The sequence below is a fragment of the Cricetulus griseus genome, chromosome 2 (assembly GCF_003668045.3).
Source record: "Cricetulus griseus strain 17A/GY chromosome 2, alternate assembly CriGri-PICRH-1.0, whole genome shotgun sequence".
NCBI lineage: Eukaryota > Metazoa > Chordata > Mammalia > Rodentia > Cricetidae > Cricetulus > Cricetulus griseus.
Window position 1 is genome coordinate 24,783,882 of NC_048595.1, and position 25,963 is coordinate 24,809,844.

Sequence of the window (25,963 nt, forward strand, 5' to 3'; positions counted from 1 at the left end):
ATGAAAAGTTGGGCCTAACCAAGGCCCACTGTGCCAAATGAGTTCTTGTAAAGCTACACAAGGGCCCCAGAGGGCAAGCTCGGTGAGGACACACGAATTGCTGGCAGCACACTTGGTACTGAAATCCACCAGGAAGGTCATGCTCCTCCAGCCTGCCCTCCTTGGAGTCAAGAGAGAAAAGTGAATTTGAGGACAGGGGAGGAGAGGAGAGGAGAGGGGGCTATAGATCCAGGTTTGGAGTCCAGAAATGGGGACTTGACTCCCTCCCAGCTTAGGCACTTATCAGCTGTGTGACATTAAGCAGCTGTCTTTATCTCTTGACACCCCAAACTTCGCCCTTGATGAAGAGTGATGGGTTATTCTTTGGGGTTAGAGAGTAATGTGCATCGACCCCTATTCCAGTGTCTCACATTTGGTCTTACAGGTGTGCTAAGGTAAACTGAGGATGGAAGAGGCCAGAGAGAGTATACCACAGGGCCTGCTCTGAGGGCAAGGGAGGACCCTCGACCAGTTGCTGTAGGATCTGCCCAAGAAGACAATCAGGAAACCCAGGAAACTCAGTTACTCAGGAGAGTGTGTTATAAGGAGGCTAAATCTCACAGGTTAGTTTTCTTTATCTGTAAGGTGGCCATGCAAATGCTTAACTCAAAAATGGCAGTGAAATCTTGCTGGGACGAGACAAGAGTAGCATTCAATATAAAGAACAGCCCTGATTCAGTAAGAGGCAACCAATGGATACTTGTCTACATTTTTAACTTTAAAAATAAATTTTATGTATATTTATGATATATAATATAAGATGATGCTTTAAGGTATATGTGTGTACAGTGGTATGCATGTGGTTGCTAGGGTGGAGCCAACTGGTCTACCTACCGTCTCAAAGAGTTAACTGTGCCCCTTGTTCCCTGTGGCATTGGCCAGTCATAGAAGGATGTATACTGATGATCTCACATGCAGAATTCCCCAAATAGAGGAAGGTCATTCAGTCATACATACAGATAAAGTACAAGAATATGGAAATACACACACACACACACACACACACACACACACACACACGAAAGACACAATAAAAGTTAGTTTCTCAGATGGCAGGTGAGAGCCAGTGAAAAGTAAATCAGAGGGCAGAGAGCAGCCACTATATAAATGAATGAGGGCCACGATGAGCAGTATGTAGGCTATGGTTAATCACAGGGGTCATTTATATAGTGCTCATCTATCTTGAGGGCATTCCCATTGCCAAAGGGCTTTGAGACTAGCCCGAGGAGCCCAATGCCACATGTTTTCCCATTGGTTGGTGGGAGAAAGAGCCTACAAGGAGGTCACAGAGATGCTTATGATCACAGGCTACCTGCCAATCTTTACACCTGTTGGCATGGGGACTTACAATGAGTTCTGAGGGCTCACTGATGGTGAGCCAAGTCTTTGCTTTAAAGAGTCCATGTTGGGAAGAGGATGTATAACAAAGTGAAGTGGCTCATGCCAGTGTGGCAGGAGCCTGATAGCTAGGGAGGTGATGGCAGAGGTGCTTCCAAACTCAAATACCTGGGAAGAAGGACATTTTTTGCTAAGGCCTAGACAGAGCAGACAAGGGGAGGTGAAGTCAACTTCAGAAGTCCCTTCAAGGGCTGAGACCTTCTTGTTCACCCACATATCCCCCAAACCAGCATAAAACTGGCAGGCAAATCTGTTTGTGAAATGCATGGAGAGAGTCCACCAAGAGTCAGGGTGCTTCATTTTAGGTCATAGATGTGCTGGCTTGAACTCATGAATAAATCATAGCCAAAAACATGTCAAGAATATGCTGAGGAAGTCAATAATGAATCCATATTAAGACTGATTACTTCTCGATGGCTAAACCCACCATTCTCCTTATTGCTTTGCAGGATCTTCCCACAAGAGTGTTAAGAAAAAATACTGCACACTGAGGCTGGATAAGTATCTCAGTGGTTAAGAGTGTGCATCGGCCCTTGCAGAGGATCCAAGTTCAGTTCCCAGCACCCATGTAGGGAGCTCACAACCTTCTTATGTAACTCCAGGGATTCAATGCCCTCTTCTGGCCTCTGAGCTCACTGCACCAGCATGTACACGCTCACACATAGGCACATACTTTTAAATAACGACTTTAAAAATACCATACCCAAGTGCTATTCTGCGAAGTTTAGGATCATGGAGGCTGGGGTTGGGGGTAGGGAGTAGGGGCAGCAATCTCTATTCTGAAACACCCTTGTAGCCAATTTTCTGAGCAGGAAATTTATGGGAGAAGTTTGAGAAGTATAGTCAGTTGAAGGGGGTGCTTTAGAAAGCAGGAATACAATCAAGGGGAGGTCTTTGGGAGAGACTATGGGGTCCCTGGAAACTGCAGTATCCGTCCACCTCTTCTCCTTGTACCCTGCCTGTCCCCTAACAGTCAGGAGACAATGAGTTCCTGAGAGGGCTCATCCCCTGCTTCATACTGTTTGATGTCCTTCATCTTGTCTTTCCCCAAAGCTTCCCCGGGCTGGATTAGGCCCAGGACCTCCACAGCTGTGTTCACTGAGACCCACAGTCTCACCCCAGGCCATTCTAATACAGTTGCTGAGGGGTGTCACCTTCTTCCACTGATGCTGCTTCTCGTGGCAGGGTGTTCATTCAGTCTGGCCCAGGACTGCACACCACTCATTCAGTCTGGCCTCTTCTTCCTGCCCCTTCTCTTTGGCCCAGAGTCCAACATCGACACACCTCTCTGCTTTCTCTGCATCTTACCTCAGCCATATCTCAGTGATCCATGGAGGAAATGCGAGAAGATGGAGCTCCACACAGGCCTGGCTTTTGAGACAGGACTGAGACTTAAAAGGGGCCCTCAGCAGTCATCAGGTTCATGGCTGACAATGGAAGTGCGTTCATCCCTCTCTGATTGCCTTTTCTCCTGTCACCCTGGGGTTTGGAGGCAGGAGGCAAAGGGCACTTGAGGGAATCCTGGTGGGACAGGTGGCTGGCAAATTGATTCCTCCCCAAGCCTGGGGTGTAGCAGCGAGCTGTGCCCATTAAGCCTCTTACTTACTGCTAGCTAAGTGTGCTGGTCCGAGGGCTCCAGTGAAGAGTTGAGACTGATGGGGCTACAGAAAATGGCACGAGGCGCCAGACAGCCATTTGCTTAGCAAACTCACTAATTTTAACCTCTGCCTCTCAGACCAAAAATCTTTTGAACGGAAAGAATAAAAAAGAAAGTGATATTTAACACACTTCTATTTCTGTGCCAGAGAGTCTCTCTTCTACGCCCCCCCACCCCCCGGCTGTAAGTAGGAGCCTAACTGATTTCTCAGGCAAAAGGTGGTGAGGGGAAGTGGAAAAGACAAAAAGGGAAAACAAACAACTCAGATACCATCCATGCCTCACGTGGTCATCGGTCCTCTCCAGTCCTGCCCACCACAGGGCTGTTTCTGTGTTTTTAGGACTGGCCAATGACTTGCATGATTTAAGATCTTTCGTGGCACTGATCAGCTTTCTCTGGACAAGCGGTTTGCTGATTAATTATTAATCAGACAGAGTTTAGGAGGAGTAATCAGCAAGAGTCAGTGCTAATTTGCAAATGTCCCCCAGGAAGGTGATTACTTAAAATACTTGGTTGGAGAGGTTCCATGTTAACCTTTGCAATTAGCCACAGGACACTGAGATGGGCAGGCACAGTCCTGGGGCAAACATATACGTGTCCTAAGAGCAAGCCCAGGTCCTGGGGATTTTTTTCTTTTCTTTTCCCTTTTCTTCATCATTCTGTAGGCAGTTGGGATAGGGGTGGAAAGGACAGGAAAGAAATACAGACATATCAGTAAGCAAGAAAACACTAGATATGGACAAAGGCCTGAAGCAACGCAAGATGTTATGATAGACAGCTAGGGTCTGCTTGAGACTGTATGGAATGGACAGCTTTCCTGTGGAGGAGATATTTAAAGTGAACTTAATGTTTCAAAACACACAGGTCATTTAAATGAGTGTGTGAGAGAGGGGAAAGGGAGTGGGGGGAAGAGAGAGAGAGCACACGTGCTTTGAAGAAAGAGGACTTTAATACGGGAAGAATTAAATCTTTCTGTTTGTTTTGTTTTTGTTTTTGTTTTAGTTTTTCGAGACAAGGTTTCTCTGCAGCTTTGGAGCCTGTCCCTGAACTAGCTCTTGTAGACCAGGCTGGCCTGAAACTCACAGCGATCCACTTGCCTCTGCCTCCCAGTGCTGGGATTAAAGGCATGTGCCACCACCACCCGCCTTTGTTTTGTTTTGTATTTCAAGACAGGGTTTCTCTGTGTAGCTTTGGAGCCTGTCCTGGAACTTATTCTATAGACCACATGTGGCTCAAACTCATAGAGATCTGCTTGTCACTGCCTCCCAAGTGCTAGGATCAAAGGTGTGCACCACCACTGCCCTGTAGAAATAGAATCTTAAAAGGCAGTAGGGAGAGATTCAGAGACAGGTCTTGCTAGCATGTCCAAGGAAGGATGAAGGCGGGTTGTAGCTGGGCCATGGTGAGGATGAGAGAACCAGTGGATAAGTTGGAGGGCCGGGCTAGGCAAAGTAGAACCTCGCTGTGGGAGGAGACAGAAAGCCAAGATCCAATTTGATTTTCAAACTAGAACACTTTCCTTGCTTCCTGGAGAATGGATTCTGGGATGGGTAGAATTGGGTCACTGAGCAGCCCCAAAACACTGATGGCAGAAGCTGTTTATCCTGGGAGATAGGCTGATGTGGGAAGCCACAAGGGAGGGAGGGAGAAGAACTCTTAGAGTGAGAAGGGGAGGAGAAGTCCAAACTGAAAAGAAACCAACAAAACCAGTGAAAGAATGGGTAAAGCCAAGGAGACACAAACGCACAATAGACTATAAGCCTGAAAAGAAATGAAATTCTGACACCGGTGAACCTGGAAAACATTATTCTAAACACAAAAGAGCACGCGTACAGTCCGCTTACATGAGATACTCAGAGAAGTCAGACTCAAAGGGACAGACAGAAGGGTGGTCGCCACGGGCTGGGAGCTGTCATTTAATGGCTATATGGATTCAGCTGGGGGTGGAGTGGGACGGTGGGCAATGATGGACAGGGTTGTTATCCAGTGTCCTTCATGCCACCAAATTGTACACTTAGTGGAAAAATGGCAAATTTCATGTAATACATATTTTACCACACCAAAAAAAAAAAAGACATCTACTTTGGATATGTTCATTTTGAGATTCTTTTTAATATACATGGAGCTCAGAGGGCTGAAATTTTAATGGAGAGCTACTGGCATGCAGATGATATTGAAAACTGATCTGTGAGGTCGCCTGGCAATGAGGGAAGATGGGAAAAGGGAGGGTTTTGGGTCTGCTTGGATCTAAGTGAAAAGGCTAGGCAGACGCTGAGCAGTGGAGATGAGAGAAAAGGAGACTCCCAGGAATGACCATGGTAGCAGACACATGACTTCCAAGAGAGGGAGGTTGGCTTAGGGTTACTGTTGCTATGAGGAAATGCCAAGACCAAAAAGCAAGTTGTGAAGGAAAGAGTTTATTTTACTTAGACTTCCAAATTGCTGCTCATCTTTGAAGGAAGTCAGGGCAGGGCCTCAAACAGGGCCAGAACCTGGAGGCAGGAGCTGATGCAGAGGTCACCGAGGAGTGCTGCTTTCTCATGGTTTGCTCAACCTGCTTTTTTATAGACCTGAGGACCACCACCCAGGGAGGGCACCACCCATCATGGGCTGTGCCCTCCCCCATCAATCACTAATTAAGAAAATGCCCTACAGGCTTGCCTAGAGCCCCATCTTACAGATATATTTTCTCAACTGAGGTTCCCTCCTCTCTGATGACTCTAACTTACGTCAAATAGGTTGCCAGAAAACCAAATCACATGAGGATGGATGAGTGATAGAGGATTTGGTCACCGGGGGTCACTTGTAGTCTTAGTAAGGTTTGCTTTAGTGACAATGTTGGGCACAAGTAGGGAAGAGAATGGTTTTGGCGCTCAGGGTAGCTGGGAAACTGTTTGGTAACTGAGTGGGGTGGAGAAACGGGAAATTTTGTGGGTATCCTTTTGGTTTCTGATTTTAGGTGAGAGCTACTAGAACATGGTTGTGTGTTGTTAGGTGTATTCAGAGTGGTTAAGAGATAAAGAAATAAAGGCTGCAAGAAAAGAGAAGGTGTCTCTAGTGGGGATGTCTGGAGAAGATGAGACCTGGACACAGGAAGAGGTTGGTTTGGGGCAGGAGCAGGACATCAACTGTGGGACACCAGGTATGACAGAGGTCATCTCACCAAGCATTTGATCTGCTCACCCACATGTTCTGGCTTCCTTGGAGCTAGTTTGGACCACGTGGTAATTTCCAACCAAAGAAAAAGGAGCCAGGAGTAAAGTATATCATAACTGGGTTAGGATAGTGAAAAGCTCATGCTGGATTCTTAACTCACGTCCCCCCCCCCATGCCACCAGAGAAGGTCCCATATTCTAGATAGTGCAGTCACCATATGGGGGAACACTCTTGAGCCTAGGTACCCACTTGCATGATTCTGGATTACAGAAAGAAATATTCCTTAGTGGTAATCAAGCAAGAAATATTCCTTAGTGGTATTACATGAGCAAGTTTTAGGGTCAATAGTTATTTCTTCTTAAAATTTATTTAGTGTGTATGGGTGTTTCATCTGCATATATGTCTGTGCAACATGAGTGAACCTGGTGCCTATGAAGGGCAGAAGAAGGCATTAGATTCCCTGGAACTAGAGACACAGATGGTTGGAGGCAGCATGTGGGTGCTGGGAATTGAACGCAGGTCCTCTGGAAGAGTGCCCTGGGTTGATGGTTTTCAAATTAGGGGGGAGTCAAGAGATGAAACTGGGGTGGGAGGCAAGGACTAGTTAGACCCAAATGGATCTTATGTGCCTTATCAGGGCTTTGGATTCTGTTCTGTTAGACAACAGAGAATGATTGAGAGCTTTCGCCTGGGGCTCAGAATGTCAGAGCTGCATTTTAATTAAGCCATTCTGATGGCAGTGGGGAGAATGAATTAGAGAGAGTCGAGATGCTAGGAGACCAGGAGAAAGGCTATTAAAACCCACAAAGCAGAGAAGATGAGGGGCCGAATTCAGAGAGTGGCAGCAAAAGTGGAAAGACATATTGTAGGAAGTATGCTGGGAGAACTTAGCCCTTAATTGAATGTGGCTGGTTAGATGGGGATGGAGTGGGGACAAGTCCCAGGATCTGAGATAACTATGTAGTGCCAAAACTAATAAAGGAAACAAATTTGGCCTTTATGCAGTCAATGATTAGCAGAAATGGGGCAAACTTGGTTAGAGATAATGGTGGTATGTGGCTGGGGCTCTATAGTTTGATATTCAGTGGCGAGGTGGGGGCTGGGACTACAGCTTTGGGTTTTAACATATTGTGTCTGAAGCCTTAATAGCAGGTAAGCTTGCCCAAAGAGAATGTGTTCCTTGAACAGGGCAATAAGGCCGGAATTGAGCCTTAAGGCCAACAAAGGAGAGACAATTGGAAAGAAGGCTTGGAGAGGTCCAAGGAGGACCAGGAAGAGGGAAGTTGGGAAGTAGAACACTTGCTTAGCATTTGTAAAGCCCTGGGGTCAAATCCCAGTAATGCATCAAACATAAAACAAAGCCAAGAAACAGAAAGGGGAGCCTGAAGGTAGAAAAAGGAGAAAACATCCAATATAAAATACCCAATAGTAAGTGTTACAGAACATCTTTCAAGATGGCATCTGAAATGCCTTTTGGAGTCAGTGGTGGGTTTTGTTGAGGGAATGGGTGTCCTCTGATGGTGATCTCTGAGTGATTAGGCTCAAGGAAGGATGGGGTTTGAAGGGGGAAGTAGATGAGGGGAATAACAGGAACCAAAGTCTGAGAACACAATGTAGACCACTCTTCATGAAGCTTGGGTTAAACTGGGCATGGTAGCTCAGGCCTTTAATCCCAGCACTTCAGAGCTTTGTGAACTAGAAGCCAGCATAGCGTATATAGAAGTCCCGGGACAGCCAGTCCTATACAGTGAGACTCTTTCTTAGAAACACAGAAGCTTGGGCGGCAAATGATCTGAATGCCAGAAGTCACTTCTTCTGTGAGGTCTCCCTGTGTGGACCAGCTTCACACCCTCCCTTCCCAAATGACCCAGACTGCAGAGCTGAACCATTCCAACAGTGAAGGTGGATGATGAGTTCACTAGACACAAGATAAATGACAAATGGGTGTTTTATTGGGGAACAACTTACACAGATAATAATAAAGAACCACTGCAGCCTTTCTCTGCCCTTCCTATCCAATCTGTGACCCAAGAAGGAGATAGAGAGAGAGGGAGAGGGGGAGAGAGAGAGAGAGAGAGAGAGAGAGAGAGAGAGAGAGAGAGAGAGAGAGAGCTGAGCTCCAGAGAGAGAGAGAGAGAGAGAGAGAGAGAGAGAGAGAGAGAGAGAGAGAGAAAGCCCTACCTCAGGCTTCCTTCTTTCCACCTCAGTCTGCACCTGAAGTCACACCCAAGAGGGTGTGGTCACTAACACAAATACACTGGCAAGGCTAGATGCTGCTATACTATACAGCAGATTACTAGTTTTCTATGTGAATCCTGCTGCCCCAGTGAATCTGTGAGTGTCACACCCTATTCAGTGGTTGGAGAGAAGCTGAGATTAAATGAACTTTATACTTAGAGAGAGAGAAAGCGCCAAGGACATCCTGGGAACTTGGAAAGAGATTGCAGGAGCCACAGAGGGGAGACACTCTGGTGGAATATAGGCTAGACTAAGCCAACGATAAGTTGAGTGCACATTTGTGGCCAAGGAAATGGAGACCTTGGACATGCCAAATGAATCAACACTGTTCCGGAAGACAGGACTTGCCAGAATGTGGGGCCCCCCAAGAAGGGTCCAGAACAATTCCTTCCATCTGTCTTAGCTGTGCCGCCAGGCACCTGGCAGCTCCTCGGAAGAGGTCGAGGACAGCATCTTGTTGTCTGTGCCCTTCAAAGCCCTGGCACAGGTCTCCTAGCAGATGAAGTAGTTAGTACAAACCTGTTGCATGCTGTCAGTGCTGGGGGGGGGGGGAGGCCAGCTGCCTGGCTTCCACTTCCCACGCACAGGAGCCCGGAGCTTGAGCAGAGCCCCTGTCTGTGGCAGACAACATAGCCTTGAGCCCTTCTCCCCCAGCTCAGCCTTTTGTTTTCTCTCTGAAAGCATGTCCTCACCTGCAGAATGGAGGAGAGGGAGTCAAGCCACTCCTAAGCACAGAGTGTGGGAGCCGGGGCCTTGGCTTTTCGGACCCGTGCATGCCAGCGGCCTGCTAGGGCACTAATCCCTTCCTATGGCTTGGCTATGGAGCTTGTAATGCTATTTCCAACTCCAAGAGATGCATGAGATGAGATTTTAAAAGGCTAGTTATTTATGGCCTGACTCCTGATGGATACAACAGATGCAATTTCATGGGCTCCATCAGAGGCGAACAGTTTCTTGGTATGGCTTAAAGCAGTGCAATGTAACAGGGAAGGAGAGGCAGTGGGGGCATCACACAGCTGGGGACAGCAGCAGGGTCCTAGTCTCGACTTCAGCTTGTCTGCTTGCTCACCAAATCCCTGAGTTAGGCTCAGGATCCCGGGTCCTGTACCATCCCCCACTGCTTTCTGGACATCTCTGCCATCTTGGGACCTTGATCCTGCCTATCTTCTGATATTTTTGAAGGATAAAACCTAAGAAGACACATTCCAGGCCTTGCATGAAGTTGAAAGGCAGCTTGGGCATGGTGATGGTTCCACAGGCTCCTTCCCACAGCAGGAAGATCTCCATCCCCTGCTCCGTGATGTCACCCCTGACCTTTTTCTCTTCTTGTGGGGTTGTTGCTGCTATTCACCCATCCTGCTCATTTCTGTTATGAGATTTCATAAGTGCCTGCTGTTCCCTCTGTGATTGTTTCGGGATCATAAGTTCCACAGAAGCACAGGCTTCCATTGTCTTCACCACTGTGCTCCTAGGGCTAGGCCCAATGCCAGACAAGGGACAGGCCTAAGATCTATGTGGAGATAGATAAAGCTGCGATGGAAGGAAACTGGTGACAAAGATGTGGGCGACCCATGATAGTGAGGGTAAAAATAAAGATGAGCTGTTGACTGCCTGAGTTCCTTGACCACCCTTGGAGGTCTTATCCCAAAGTTCTGTTATTCAGCCCTATGAACCACACACAGCCTCATTTCCATCCTGGCTATAGATTTGGCTTCCTTACAATGCCCGTTTTATGCTAGGATGGCCAGCATGTACTGCCTATCTCCTCTACCTTAGCCCCGCCTCTTCTTGCCCTGTGCACTCAGTTCAGTTTGCAGCCCCCACAGTCACTCGGTCAGAGACACGGATGCCCCCTCCCCCCCCAACTCCTCTCTGTCATTCATCATCCTTCCTTTGAGCCTTCAGGTCTCATGGAGCCATGCTAGCCTCAAATTCACTGTGTATCTAAGGATGACCTTGAACTTCATGATCCTCCTACATCTACCTCCTGAGTGCTGGGATTATAGGTATGCACACTCAGTTCATTTGAGACTAAGGTTTGAGCCCAGGGCTTCCTACGTGCTAGGCAAGCACTCTACACACTGAGCTGTCTGTCACCCCAGGCCTATAGCTGAGATGTTTTTAATGCCCTCCCTTCCTTGATTCAGAGCTGCAGCAGTCCAGGCAGGTCCCTCTCCAGCCCCAGTGCCTGCAAACAAGTTTTACATCTGCCTTCTGGGCCTTCAAGTTTGACCCCATTAGAATTCAGAGTGTTCTTGCTCCTGTGCTTAAGGCTTTCAGTAGCTTTCCACCACTGTGGAACCCTCTCTGTGAACACAGGGCAAGGCTCTCCTGAGGCCACACTCTTCTGCTGTTTATTTAGAGCTTCATGGACTGTCGTCTTCCTGCCCCACTCCTTGCAACTGGCTGACAATGCCCCCAACACTGGGGATCTTTCCTTCCTGTTCCAGACTCTTGGCAAAGTCTTATTCACTCTTTGGCTCAACATAAAAACCATCCCTGGGGACACATCGCTCAGAGTCTCAGATTCAATGTCGCCACTGTGCCATGAAGTCTGACAACTTTTTTGAAGGACAGACAGTCTTAATGTTCAACTTTCCATCCCTTAGGGTTCACATCCTTAGACTCATCCCTACTCTACTCCCAGCAAGAGGCCTGCAGTCATGTGACCTGACTCTGGACAGTGAGAACATCTCTGGTTTCAAAGTGCTGAGGGGTAGGCATGCCTTTGAGTGCATCTGTAGTATTGCCTTTGCAGGTTCCATCAAGAAAGGTAGGGGCCACACAGATAGCCCCCCAAAACATTACAACCTATCACCATTGTTTTTGGTTGCTCTCCTGGACACCTTCCAAACATGATGGTAAGACCCTATTGTAGGGAGACACTGTAGCCCCGCCTCCTAGTTGCTTGGACAGTTCTCCCTTCTCCCTTCTCTCTGGCCTGGCTGCCTTGCTGCTCCTGACCCGCTTTGTCTTGCGCTTGGCTGGTGTTATCTGAATAAAGAAGCCTTAGCCTTATGAACTGCGGATTGATCTCTCTTCACCCTATTGCTGAAGACACCACTTACGTGATTCCTAGAATGTAAAGAGCTTAAGCTAGTACTGACCTGGAAGCTTCATCCTTGCTGGCTAGCTTTCACAATGCTGGAAGGTGCTATGCATGCTACTGGGGGAAGAAAGATAATTACCATCCTTACCCAGTTGGGAACCCTGCAAACTTATAGTAATGACTGGGCTGTCAAGATAAATGCCCACTGGCAACAGAGGCACCAATGTTATAGCAGTAACCAAACACTTTCTGATTGGAGTTAAGGCCCACTCTACAAGAAGAGAACTTATTCCTGTCACCATTCGTGGAGCAAGAACCTGAGGCCAGCTAGGTCACAGGACCAAGGTAAGAACTTAACCATTATTATTCTGCTAAATGGACTTAATATTAAACTGACTCCTAGAGACATGTTGTTATAACCATAGGTCAGTGCATCTCTCAACCCTCATCAGAAAAGCTTCTTACAGTATCTGATGAATGACACAAAGACCCACAACTGGTCAATGTGCAGAGAATAAGAGATCGCAGAGTACTCAACCCTAAAAGGAACATCAATACCCCATCCCCTGGCCCTAAGCTCAAGGGTCACTGTGGAAGAGGGGGCCGGAATGACTGTAAGAGCCAGAGGCAGTGGTTGACTACAGTAAAACAGTGTTCACTGGATACAGCAGGGGAGTTGCACATATGATCTGATAGTGACTGAGACAGCATGGGCAAGTCCTGCACGGGATCCAGACAGACAAAACCCTGGCATGGGGTGGGCAGTAGACCAGGAAGTCCCACGCCTAGCTGAGGAGCCACTGGCAACTGATAGCTGCTGGGAGACTTTTCTTTGGTGATGTGGCCCATGAGAGGCGACCCTTGCTGCAATAGATGGCCCTATACTCATGTATATACTGGCCACACAACATAGACTTAATGTGTCGAGATAGAAAAAAAGAAGAGGATGAATGAAACTGGGAGGAGATGGTGATGAGGCAGCTAGAAGAAGAACTGGAGGGAGGAACTGGGGGTGTCTGGGTCCAAACACATTAAAAGCATGTATGAAATTTTCAATCAGTAAAAAATAAACAGTAAGAAGAGAGAAAGGCACTGTGCCCTCTTCCTACCAGGACAGTTAACACAGGTGGGTGGCAGTTACCTGGTGGAAGGCATTTTGGCCGACTCATGGGGAAAGCCCACCTGAAAATGAAATGAATCCCTAGGAGAGTGAAGCAGAGGGAAGAGGGATGACATCATTTGTTTGCTTTGACCCAGCAGTAGTTGAAACCACCTCCTGGATTTTTCAGTGACAGAAGCCAACGCACTTACTTTTTAGCTTAAGAACATTGGAAATGGGGTTTCAGTTCGAGAACTGAAAGAGTCCTAGCCATTGCATTTCCCGTTTTAGCCCCTGGGAGAACCTCTTTTATACGTCTTAGAAAAATACCTAACATATGATATTGTAAACCATCGAATAATATTCTCCTCCTGGTACTAGCTGTGAGCCCCAGGGTCCAGTACAGTGCGTGGCTATTAGAAAAACGTTTGCAGAGTGAATAAATAACTCTCCAGGACCACAGCCTGTGTCTTTGTGTCCTCAGTACCTAGGAAAGCCTGGTTCATAGAAGGGTTTCAATAAATGGTTATGGAAAATAAATTGGAAGGAGTAACAGAGCATACAAATAATCGAAACCAACTGTTGGCTGTGAATGAACAAATAAGCAAATAGGTATTATAAGCAGACCCCCACAGGCATACACCATGTGCCTTCTGACTCCGGCTGCTTCTAATGGTCCCTCAATGAAACACCTAGTCAAAAGTCGTCGTGGAGATCAAATGGCTCTGGTGAGCTTAGATTTCATGTGTTGAATGCCCAATAATTAAAATGAGGTCTTTCAAAGGGAGAGAGAGTGTTGCCCCAAAACATTGAAACCCACTGCCTTTAAAGTAGACTAGAACTTTTGTGTCCCTAACTACATGAACAAAAGCAAGCCAGGGGACTCTGAGGTAGAGAATGGAGTCTGTGAAGGTCTGGGTCCCTAAAGATGTGGCATCTTGCCCTTTGTCCTCAGAGAATGGACCTGGAGTGCTCCCCAGACTGGGGGTACTGCACCCTGGAGGAGTCTTGCACCAGTGCCCACGTTCAATCCTCTCTGCACGTTCTATAGCATGAACCCTATTTTCAAGTGTGAAAACTGGGGCTTAAAGGGATCGTTTACCGTCCTGGGACCACATAGTTACTCAAGGCCAAGTGTATCTGACTCCTAGGCTTGTCCTCTCCTCATCTAGATGGTCTGATGAAGCTTGAGGTCTAACCCTGGAGGGGCAGCACTGGGAGGATGGGCCACAAGACAGAGGAAGGGGGGAGAGGGAAGGTCTCTCCTCGGCTTTCCCTGCAATGATCATCTCCGTGGAGGGACTGTCTTCTTAGCCAGCTGGCAGTAACTGCTCACCTCAGTCTTACACAAAGTCCTCCTGAGACCCAGGTCCCACATATTAAGAGAGTTTCTTACATCCCCAAGCCTAGCCCTTTGATGATATCATGGTCTCTTGAAGATGGCAACACTGAGAACATTTTCATTTAATGTGATGGAAAGGTGTGGGATCCATTGAGGGTCAGAGGTCAAGCCCACTGGGAAACAACATAACATGAAGATAGAGCCTCTCTCCCATCAGCCCAAGAAAATCGAGTGTGTGTGTGTGTGTGTGTGTGTGTGTGTGTGTGTGTGTGTGTGTGTCTGTGTCTGTGTCTGTGTGTACATCTGTGAAAGGGCTGGGGCACTGACTCAGTGGCACATACATGACAGTGTTGTGGAGAGAGGTACGCCTGGGTACTGTGGCAGCACATGTATGTCAGGAGTAGGGCAGACTGTGTTGGGATTATTCAAGCACAGCTTCTGCTCATGGTCAATCGCTTGCTCCCACACAATGAATGAAGAGTGAGAGGGTCTAAGTCCTAGGACTCTCTACACATGGTGGGAATCCCACTCAGGGCTCACAGTAGTAACAGCCTTCTCCACAAAGGGCACTTGGGGAATCTAGAAGGCCAGTGTAAACCAGAAAGGCCAAGTCCACCAAGCTGTTGCACGCTGATGGGCTCTGAGGATGGGCTACCCTGCTGTTTATCTGCAGTTCCTTCCCGCATCTTTCATCATGTCTCCTTGAGGTCGCCTGGGGATTATTATCTGCTGCACTCTTGCCTGCTGGTTTCCTCCGTTTTATGAACTCCTGTGCTGAGAGGGGCCAGGCTCACTTCAAAATAGCCTTACTTGGCAAAACAGAAGATTGCAGACCATTTCTGCATCAGTCCAGAGCATCCCAATGAACAGAGTCCCCTGAGGAAAACCCCAATGTTTTTTCTCAGAGGGAAGAAGGGAAATTGAGTCAGGCGTATTGTACGTCCCTCTCCTCTGAATCCACAGCAAACTGCTGCCGGGGAAGCGGGTGGTAGGTATGCTCTTTCACAGAACTCTCATGTCCTCTGCAGGCAAATAGATGCCCAGCCATTCACATTCATCTCTTCTAACAGGGCCCAGAGTTCAAGACCACAGACTGGAATCTCATCTATGCTCACCAAGTGGTCTACCCAAACCAGCAGCATAGATTTTAGTAAACATCTGGGAAGGAAAGTGTCAGGGAAGAAGGATTGTTCTTCCCATACTCCCATCCTGAGTCCCAAGCTTATTTTACCTGTGATTGCCAGGTTCATAAAAACTAGAACAAAAAACGCATCCTGCCTGGCACCTGTAACACCAGCTCTCTCAATAATTAGAATTTAATCTTATGGCAAAGTGTTGGGAATGACCTCTGCAGTGACCTCCTCTGAGTAACTCCTTTCCCACTGGGTGACTTAAAAGGACAGATAGACTCTTTGAGATCTGTTTGGGTGATGTGTAGACTCACAGCTGGGGGCAGAAGCCATAGAAGATCATTTGGTCTACAGAGAGCAACTGAGTCAAACAGGCTGGGGTTGGAGGAGAGGGGGCAGGTAAAGGCCCCATTCTTACATCCATACATTCTTACATTCTATACAGCTGTATAAAAGCTGAAACAACAGACCTAATAAACAAACCATAACACAGTCTTAGCAGTGAGAGAAAGACACTGTAGCTAGCTAACTAGCTAGCTACACAGCCATGGGAAATCATCATAGAAAGAATGTCACAGAGCTGGCCGAGAAGACAGGTTTTAGGTGGGGTTAACCTGGGCTACAACCCCAGCACTATGTGACATCAAACAAGTAGCAGAATTCCTCTGGTCGTTATTTTCCTCGTTTATAAAGGGAGGGAAATTATGCGACTTATTTTATAGGGATCTTACGAACATGCAATGAAATTATAGCTATAAGGAACTTAGAACTGGCCTGGCACCTACGGGTAAAAATGCTCAAGAAAATGCTCAATAATTGCCACTTTCATCACATTCTATTTTGGAGGACTCTGTAATGATGCAAGAAAAATTTTCATGATTCCATGCTAAGTTAAAAATACATGAGTAGAGATATTCAGACACCATTTTATAATATTACAATATATAAATAGCCAGTGAAGGGGGAAAAAGGCCAAAGGGGCACACATCATGGTGTTAATCAGTGCCTCCCTACTTCTCTTTCTTTTCATATTTTCTCCAAGGAGCACAGAGATTCTATTTGCTGTCCAAAGGATGAGTAGTTTACCAAATGAGGCTGGTGCTCCATGTCTGTGGGCTGGGGCACCTCGGGAGACCTCCAGCTCTTTGTCTCCACACTGCTCAGAGGTACCTTTCTAGAATATTCCACCTCCCAGGTGTGGTTCACAGGCAACCTCCATGATGGACTTCTTTGCCCAACAGAATGCACACTCCTCAAAGGACTGCATCTAGCTCGGGAGGGCTTTTCACCACCATGATAACTGGCACGCAGGAACCATGCAATCCTAGCCTTTCATTCTTCCTTGCCCTCCCAGCTCCTTCTTTTTTCTGCCTGACCACCACCCCAGGAACTACCACAATTGTGTCTGTAAGCATCTTCCTCTCCTGGTTCTCAAACCCCTAATTCCTGCTTCTTCTCAAATATTCAGCAATGCCCTTCTGTTCCTTGTCCCATGCCCTGAGCCATCTTTGCCACAAAATCCATAAAGATACCCAAGCCCGCCTGTTCTACGTCTGGATATGTTTCTGCTGGATCCTGATTGCCACAAATGCCTCCTCATCCTGATAAGAGAGTGACAGTGTGACTCTAAGGCCACGGATTTTTACGTCACACAACCGAATACAGTAACAAAGTAAGTCTGGTCACACAGCAGGCAGACAGACACTCCCCTAAGCCATCCTCAGCCTGCCTGGGTACACACTCACAGTCTGAGCCTGGAGACACCAACCAAGGATGAAGGCCAAGCCCCTGTCCTCTCATGCCCTCCCTCCTCCCTGACCTGCCGAAGTCTGGGGGTATCCAGGATATTCACACAGAAGAGCAGCCCTTTGGCACAGCAGGCAAGAGGGAGGCAAGTCCCTTCACTACTCCCCCTGCCCAAACACACACTCAAGGCCTCAGCAGTGCTTGGAAAAGCAATGGTCCCTGAAGGTGCCTGTGTCATCCAGAAAAGCAACAAGATTCCACACAGTCCCACCAAGGCTCCTGTCATGAGACCAAAACCTTTTCAGCTTTAATTCAGGTTTCTTAACCAAGTTCCAGCCTTAAACTCTTTAGCAAGGACACACTTTGAATCAGATATGAAAACCCCTGTAAAAATGCAGCTCTGCTTCAAAATCATGCAGTGATTTCTCATTGTGATGAGATGCGAAGACTCCAGCGTTCAAAACAAGCCAGCGAGGGGGGGGGGCAGGGCAGGGAGAGGATGCAAAGGACACCTTGGGCAGCCCAGGCCTCCTCAGCTGCAGAGGCCACAAGGGAAGGAGGGGGACTGACAGGGAACTCACCAGAGAGAGGAGCCTTCGGTCCCAGTGACCTCCAGGAAGTCATAGCCGTCCTCTAGCTGGAAGTCGATAAAGACCAGGGCGATGGTGTCCCCAAGCTCAGCCAGGATGGTCCACGTGCAGTCAGCATTGTTGTGATACTCAGCTGGAAAGTGGGGGCTGGAGATAATGCCACTCTGTCCCCGCAGGGTCCCACCACAGGCGTCATCCGCTGTGGGGAGAGACAAAAGGCTCCTGTGAGTGGTAGGGTTTCTGGGCCCTGGTTTCACCCATTGGGACAGAAAGGATCCTGGCATGTGGGTGTGTGTGAGCAATTGTCCCAGGTCTGGTCTCCTAAGAGGACAGCTCACTCTCCAAGGACATAAATAAATAGCGGAACATGTTACTTAAATGAGTCAACCAGGGAAGGACAAGCAGAAGAGGCCTCACTAGAGCTGGGGTTTGTAGGATAAATAGTTTACTAGAAAGATTGGGTATGGAAGAGTGGTTCTTGGAGGAGGGAACCAAATGGGTTCACCTGGATGGCCCCAGGGACATCTGAAGGAAGGGAGGGACATTCACCCCAACCTTGAGAGAGACATAGGAAAGGGGATCAGTAGGAAGCAGTGGGGGGGGGGAGAAGCAAGTGGGCCAGGGGGGAGGGCAAACAGAAATGCAGCTAAGTCTTGCTGAAGGGTTTGGGCTCTGCTCGCTTGGCAGAAGGAAGGAGAGCTGAAGTGTGATGAAGGGTCTCAGCAGGGAGTCAGGGGCCAGACCCAGAGTAGAAAGACTAGAAAGATGCCCTTGATGCTCAGGGAGGTACCAGGCTCTGTGGAGCAGAGGAGCCTGGGTATAGGAGGGCAGAGGGGGAGGGGGGGAGACGGAGAAAAGAAGAGAGTTAGGCAGAAGGGCTCAGGTGTAATGGATCCTGGCCAGAGCAGTTGCTGTCCAGGTTGGGAGCCACAGGGCCTCTGCAGAAAGTCTTAGCCTAGGCCTGGTCCCCCTGGATGGCCAGGGTGTCCATCCAGGGGGATGGGAGGATGCTGGCCTGGGGCTGAGGACTTCAGGATCCTGTGTCTACTTCCTCTATACACTGTGTTCTCACTCAGCTCACTAAACTTGCCCCTGCGCAGCCTGTCCTAGACCTGGGTCTGCAGGGTGGGGCCTGCTCCTGCCTCTTGACTACTTGAGGTCTCCCATGTCCACAGCACACACCTTGAGGTCACAGGTGCTCCAGTCACCTCAGCCATGACTCCTCCCCAAATGTCAGTGATTTTTCATTATGACAAGATGCAAAGACTCCAGGCTTCAAAACTCTCATAATGGCAGGGCTGATGGGCACAGGAGTGGCAGTTTGACCCTATGCTCTTACTCTATAAAACCCATCCCTAACCTACTGTCACTCAACATCAGGGAAAGCCCCGCCTTCCAGTTTTCCTTGCTTCCTGCTGCCTCCCCCCAATGCCCCATCCCCAGGCATGGCAAGTCCCCCTCTTGTATCCTTTCACCTAAGTCCACCTATCACTCTTTCTGGAATCTTCTCTCTTTTGTTGAGCTTGCCCAGCCCCCTCCTAGGCTTTAGGGGCCCTTGTCACTCCCTCAAGGATCTTTCTAGAAACAACTCCCAACCCCCATCACACACTCCATATGCTTTCCTATAATTACTTCCCACGCTTCTTCGGTCAATGACGTTATCTAGAGGTTAAACTCCCTGAAGGTAGAGATTGTGTGCTCTGTGCCCAGCGCCTAGCACATTTCCTGGCATGAGATAGGCATTCAAAGAGTATTTGGTGAACCCACAAACTAAGCAGGAAAGTAAAGATCAGAGAGGTTAAGTTACATTGCTAAGGCCACTCAGGAAGTGGCTAGGCCAGGGCTCTACCAGGATGACACTCCCGTCTACACTAAAGACCCTTCCAGTTGGACAGTGGCTTGCTAAGCCATTGGAAGACTTTCAAATGTCCCAGCATTAACCAGGGACTCCTGGACCATGCTGAAAGCAGGAACCAGGTCTCGAAGTACCCATCGACCAGAGCCACCTGTGCGCTCAGAGGAGAATTTGTCATTCTTCTGTCCTGGGCTCCTCTGACCCACTGGCTCTGGAACCATCCTGTTTTGATTGAAGATGCTGTAAAAGCTGTTTGGAGATTTCCTCACACTTTAAACAAGATATCGTATTTCATAGTTACAACTTTGGAGTCATAAAATACGACCTTCAGCTGATGCCCAAGCCCTAAAATATTCATCTATGCTTTCTCCTTTGGCAGTGGGCCTCCTGTACCTCCATCAAGTCATGCGTTCCGGGTGCAGGTGTGCCTTGCCGATATTTGCCTTTCCAAGCTTATGACTTTATTTATGATTGGCTTTAGCTCCTCCTGAAGTCTCTCCAATTAACTATAATTTCAGAAAGCCATCCCTCTGTCCCCTCTGCCCCTGTAGGCTGTTCAGTGACTCACAGTGTAGGAAGGAGTGAGAAGAACAAGGAAGAAGTGTGCTAGGCCTCTCCTTAGCTTACCTTGGGATGCCTGGGAGCTATGGGGTCCTGGCCTAAGTGACAGAGCTTTAAGGAACTTTCTAGAATCAGACCTTCCCCATCATATGATTTCAAAGCACTAAATATCCCGATAACTAAATATATAGATTCTGTCCATCTCCTCCTGCTCAGGGTCCTTGGCCTCAGAGGAAAGACAGGGCCTCAGACCCTGTAGTGAAGTCACTATCCTGAAACTCTAGAGCAAAAACAGAAGCAGCAAGGCTCAACTCCCTAAAGACACAGCACTGAGGCAGGCACATAGGGAGAGTCAGCAACCCAAAACTTCTCATGGCTTACACACACACACACACACACACACACACACACACACACACACACACACTCACACACACACGCGCACGCACGCACACACACACCTTTCCCAACAGTGCACTTAGAAACCTGGACAGCTCCCCCGTGGGCACAGAGATACATGGACACCCCTCTCCTAGCAAAGCAGTCAGCCATTCTCACCTGTCACTCCTTAGAAACCCTTAGTAATTTTGCAGCTAACCACCTCCAGAGCTTATCATGAAACTAGGGACAGGGTGATGATCTAGTCTTAACTGGCTTTAGGTGCATGTGCAGTAAAGCAACCGGTGTCCTCAGAATGGATTTTTAGGAGAAAAAAACCCCTATTTACCATCCTATGCCTATGTATGAGTGGGCGTGCATATGATTAAAGCCGGCTGTATCATAGGAAAAGGTGTGCACAGTAAACTAAAGCTTACATAATCTTAGTCTGTCTTCAAAACAAAAAGACCACTTATTACATGCCCCTAGAAATAACTCCTCTTCCTCCTGGCCCCACAAATGAAAACTTTGGGTAATAACCAGAGGCTCATAAGAAGAGTGCCCTTGGCCACACTCTTTTCACAGACAGTGTCCCCTCATTTAGGTCTCCTGAGAGAAAAGTGGCATTCAGTTCTTCCTGGTTGGTATCATTTCACAAAGTATTCTTCAATAGGCTCATGTTGAACTCTTGACTCCAACGAGGAGAGCCAGTCATCAAGAGGTGACAGGATTCCAAGGGCCCTGCCTTCCTCCATGGATTGACCCACTAATGGGTTCATAATTTGATGAAAACTTCTGAAGGGGGTGGCATAGTTGGAGGAAATGGATTGCTGGGAGTGTCCTTTGAGGCCATCTCCTGCCCTGCGAACCTATCTTCTCTTCATGCTTTCTGCATGTCTGTGGTGAATAGCCACCTCCACACATTCCCCCGCCATGACATTCTGCCTCCTTTGGAGTCCAAGGTGAGGGAGCCAATTGACCTTAGCCTTGAGCTTCTGAAACCACAGCCATGGCAAATCCTTCCAACTATTTAGCATTTTGTCTCATGGATTTGCCATAGTGATAGAGACCTGATTAGCGCAGGCTGGATTAGGGAGCTCTTCTTTGTGGAGTGTCCCTCAGGGGACAGGATGTGCATCAGGAACCCTCAAGCCATTTACGAAGTCAGCTGTGTCACCCCTGTGATGGTTAGTGACAATTGTCAACTTGATAGAAACTAGAATCACCCAGGAGATGGAACCTCTGGGCATATGTGGGGGCTTCTCTGACTGTGTTCACTGGTGTGTGAAGACCCTGCCTACTGTGGGCGGCACCATTCCCTGGCTAGGATCCTGAACTGTATAAGAGGAGACAGGGAATTAAGCACCAGCATTCATCTCTCTTTTCCTAACAGTGAATGCAATGTGGCCAGCTGCTTTAAACACCTGCAACCTTGACTTGCAACCTGCTATGACTGACTATATCCATCCTTGAACTACTGGCCAGAAGAAACACATTCTCCTATAAGTTGTTTTTATCTGCATATCCATTGCCTCTAACAAGAAACTAAGGCAACTTCCATGTTACTGATGAGGAAATGGAGGCTGAGTTTAAAACAGCCCCATAGCTACAACCACAGCCAGAGCTGGAATTTGAACCCAGGACTCCCTGGCTTCAGAGCTTCCCCAGTCCACACCTGTTTTTCTGCCTCACAAGCCTCATGGATCCATACCTGATCCATCTGCACTCAAGGAGACACATTAGGCTTCCTGGCACTCCCCTCCCCAAAATGCAGAAGGCTCAGCTCTCAAGCCCTGCACCAGCAATGGGAAAGAGCTTCATAGCTAATGTGTCACTGTGATTTGTGAGTCTCTTGCCAAGGTCACTAGATGACCAACATCCTTGCCCATGGAGGGCAGTGGTGGTTAAGATCATCGGCAGCAGGAACATAGCCTTGGGGTGTCCCAGTGTCACTACCTCTTACTGTCCCATAAATGGAACCATCCACCTCCTCTCTCTCTGGGCTTTCGACCCTTCATTTCCAACAGGGACTGGCAACACTGTGGCCTCTTTAGGCTTCTATAAGGATTAAATTAGACAAAGCAGGGCCAGGATGTCAATCAATGCTGACCAGCAGTGTCTGAGGCAGAGTCACAGTAGTAGCTGGAACAAAGCCCTCTGCCAGAAGCATCCATAAGCAGAATCTCAGTCCATTTTGAACTCAGTAGTGCTATTAGTCCCAATGACTGCTGGGAAAATGGGCACAGGGAGACTGAGTGACTGGCACAAAGCCTCTTAGCAAATTGATACAAGTGACAAGGCGCAGATCTGGATCAGGGAATGGGACTTGAGACTCCACATTGTGACTTGTCCTGCTCCAGGAGGCTGACTATAAGAGCTGCAACTGCATGGCTCAGGCCCAGTTGCTCCCAGTCCCAAAACTATTTACTCCAGCTGCAAACTGTTTAATCTGATTGACAGTCACACAGGCCCCATATGTGGTACCTGTGTCCTCTATTATCTGCACTGTTGTCCAGGACATCTGACTCCCCCCAGCAAGTCCTTACTGAGTAGCTCTGGCTAGCTTAGGACTCCTTTGGCTTCAGAAAGAGCATCTCCATATCAATGGCTCCCAAGCACCCTCAAATTTTACCCTGAGGAAACCAGATCTTGAGATTCTGGAGGACACAGGCCCCTGCCCTGTCCTGGTTACCCTCAACTTGCCCATCATCACCCCTATCTGGTCAGCACTTCAGAAAAAGCTTTCTGGTCAACCTCAAAGCCTATGAGCTATACCCCAAACTGAGACCCAGATCCTGTATGCCTGACCCTTCACTTCTACCAAGGCCACCCTGGATCTAGTTTCAGCTACCTCCTAATTGTCTCCCCTATGTCTCCTGCCCAAATACAGGGCCTTTCTTTTTTGTGTCCAGAGGGAATGTGTGTGCATGTGTATGAGTCCGTGTGTGTATGTTTGTGTGAACATGGGTGTGTGCTAGTGTATGTGGTTTCATGTAGAGGCCAGAGGTCAAAGTCAGGGTCTTCATCAACCTTATTTATTTATTTTTATTTTTTGAGACAGGGTCTTTCAATGAACGTGGAGCTCATCCATTTTTCTAAAATGGTTGATATCGAGCCCCAGGGATCCCTCTGTCTCTGCCTTCTCGGCTCTGGGATTATAGATGTGAGCTGCCTGGCATAGGTACTAGAATCAAACTGGAGTCCTCATGTGTCCACAGGACAGTTTACCCACTGAGGCATTTCCCTGTCCCCACCCACCCTCCAGGGACTTTTCATTAAAAGTAAGTTGAATTGAGCCTGACCTTCGCTCAAAGCCCAACCCCCCTTTGGCTGCCCCCTGAATTTTGGCCTCAACACCACCTACTCACCCTGCTTCTCACAATGCTGTCCTCCTCACGCACCCCTCACTTGCATTTTGCCCAGATGTCTATTTTCTGTTCCTTTAACAGCTCTGCCTCTTTTCTTTGCCCATCTCTGCACTTTCTGTTCTTGTACTTGTTGGAATGTTGTTCCCCAGTCTGTACTCAACAGGCTCCTTCTTGTCATTCAGGCCTCAGTTTGTCTGTCACCTCCAAAGAGACCTCTCCTGAAGTACACCTAAAAAGGTGAGCTTCACCCATCTAAAGGAGCCTTCCTCGCTGCCTTCCTGGTTCTCATCCCTGTCTGAGTTTATCTGATGGTTGACTATTTCCTGTCTTGGCTACGAGGATGTAAACTCTGTGATCTCATAGGGTTTGAGTTTGTATCAGTCATCACTGTAGATTTCTGTATTTAGACCAATACCTGGCACAATAAGGAGTTAATTAATGATCCTAGATGGTACACAATAGGCAGTTGATGAATGATGTCTAGGTGGTACACAGTATGCAGGCACTTAACAGGATGTTGTCAAATCACTGAGGGAATGAGTGAAGATTAGCAATTAGCCTTGTAAGGCTATTGCTAATAGACCAACTTTAGGGCTCAGAGAGGCTTAGCTGCATTCTAGTGACCATACAGCTCTAGCTGCTGTTGCTAGGGCCTGTCTGACTCCAAACACTGCACCATTTTACAGTCTGCTGGTTGTGACCCCTTGGGCCCAGAAATGCACTTTAGCTTGGAGCCTGTTCTCCAAACTGCTGACTGAATGTCTGTCCCCTGGGGTTTGATGGCAGCCAGCAGTGCTTATCCTGACTTTCCAAGGCCAAGCCCATCTTGCTCCAGCCTGTTTCTCCCAAACACCTGCTTCTTGTCCCCTGTGCATCTGAAATGCCCCCTCTTCCCAGAACTTCCTTTGATCCTTCTCTGATGCTCCTCTGAGTCAGAGGCAGGCTGTTATAACACACATGGTCTCCTTGCTATGGTTCAAAGAATCTCCACCATGCTTGTGTCTCTTAGGGACCTCTTCCTTTGTGAATGTGCCTAGAGTGGCACATCAAGGGACAACACAGGCCTTGCCTTCTGCTCTCTGCTAGCTGGATAGAACCCAGATGGGCCAGGATCCTCAGAAGGAGGGATCCTTGAGTTAGCATCAGGATTGCTGTGCCTGGAACCCTAGTTGCTCCATAGCCCACCTTGGCCTGTGCTTTGACTTGCACCCTGACCCCAAACCCCATTTCAGTGCCACTATGGATAGATCAGGGCTTTTGAGTCTGCTTGCAGAGCTGTGGGCCATGTGTCCCACAGAAAGCTCCCTCTGTGGTTGCATGCCTGCTGGACACCAGCACTGAACAAGGCCTAGTCAGGCTGCCACTCATCCAGCAAATACTTGCAGACAGCTTTCTGTTAGGGAGGCTAATCTACTCATGATATCAGCCCTGGAGAGTCCTGTGTGGGAGGCCCATTCCTGAGCATAAACACAGCCATGCTGGCATGGCTTGAGCAACCAGTGAACACTTTTTCTCTGGAGAGGCTTGACCTGAGAAGAACAGCCTAAAGAATCGCTTTCAGATGAGCACTTCTGTTACTGAGGATGCATCAATAAAGACAGAGCTCTAGGGGTAAGGGGGAGGCCCAGAATTCTAAGACGAGGAAGCAACCACATTTCAACCCCATGGGCAGCTGGGAACCTCTGCCCTGAGCTTTTCTTCTGTGTGCTGATGGAGACATTTTCCCTGTGGCTCATGTGGGAGCTTCTGTAGTAGTAGCATCTAGCCTTGCCAATAAATTTGTGTTAGTGGTCATACCCCTTTGGGTGTGGCTTCAGGTATGGATGTGACTGGAAGGTAGGGAAGTGCAGGGCAGGCTCTCTCTCTTGGGTCAGGGATAGCATCAGGAAGGCAGAGATTGTATCTTCAGGAGCAGGAAGGCTGTGGTGGTTCTTTACTATTGTTGGTTTAAGTTGTTCCCCCAATAAAACATCCATTCATCATCTATCTTGGGTCTAGTCAAGCTCCTTCAGGGATGACTGAACAGCCGGGTGGGGGTATGGGGGGTGGAGGTATGGGGGGGTGGCCACAAAAGTTGGTCTGGGCTTCTTTCTAGAAAGGTCTTGTGCTCCATACTACAGATATAAAAGTTATCAAAGTCAATGAAGACGAGCTCCTGGGGTGAGGCTGAGCAATGAGAGACACAGTCAGACCTGTATCTTTCATGGCGGTAGAGGATGGTCTGGTAGGTGGCAGTCTGCAAAGGGACACCTGCAGCTGTGAGGGCCCAGTCTATAGCAGAAGACTAAGGGGGTGGTGCAGGACCTATAGGGGGCTCTCCTTGGCCACCAAGGGTAATGATGCTTCACCAATCAACC

General features: G+C 48.2%; 1 protein-coding gene across 1 annotated transcript in view; it reads right to left on the reverse strand.

The window, feature by feature from the left end:
* Csmd2 (CUB and Sushi multiple domains 2) overlaps window positions 1-25,963 on the reverse strand; it is a 552,860-nt gene that overhangs the window by 322,052 nt on the left and 204,845 nt on the right. Inside the window, exon 5 of the mRNA XM_035438911.1 lies at window positions 17,436-17,643. Within this exon, the coding sequence (XP_035294802.1) occupies window positions 17,436-17,643 (208 nt within the window). The remainder of the gene's footprint in view (window positions 1-17,435; window positions 17,644-25,963) is intronic.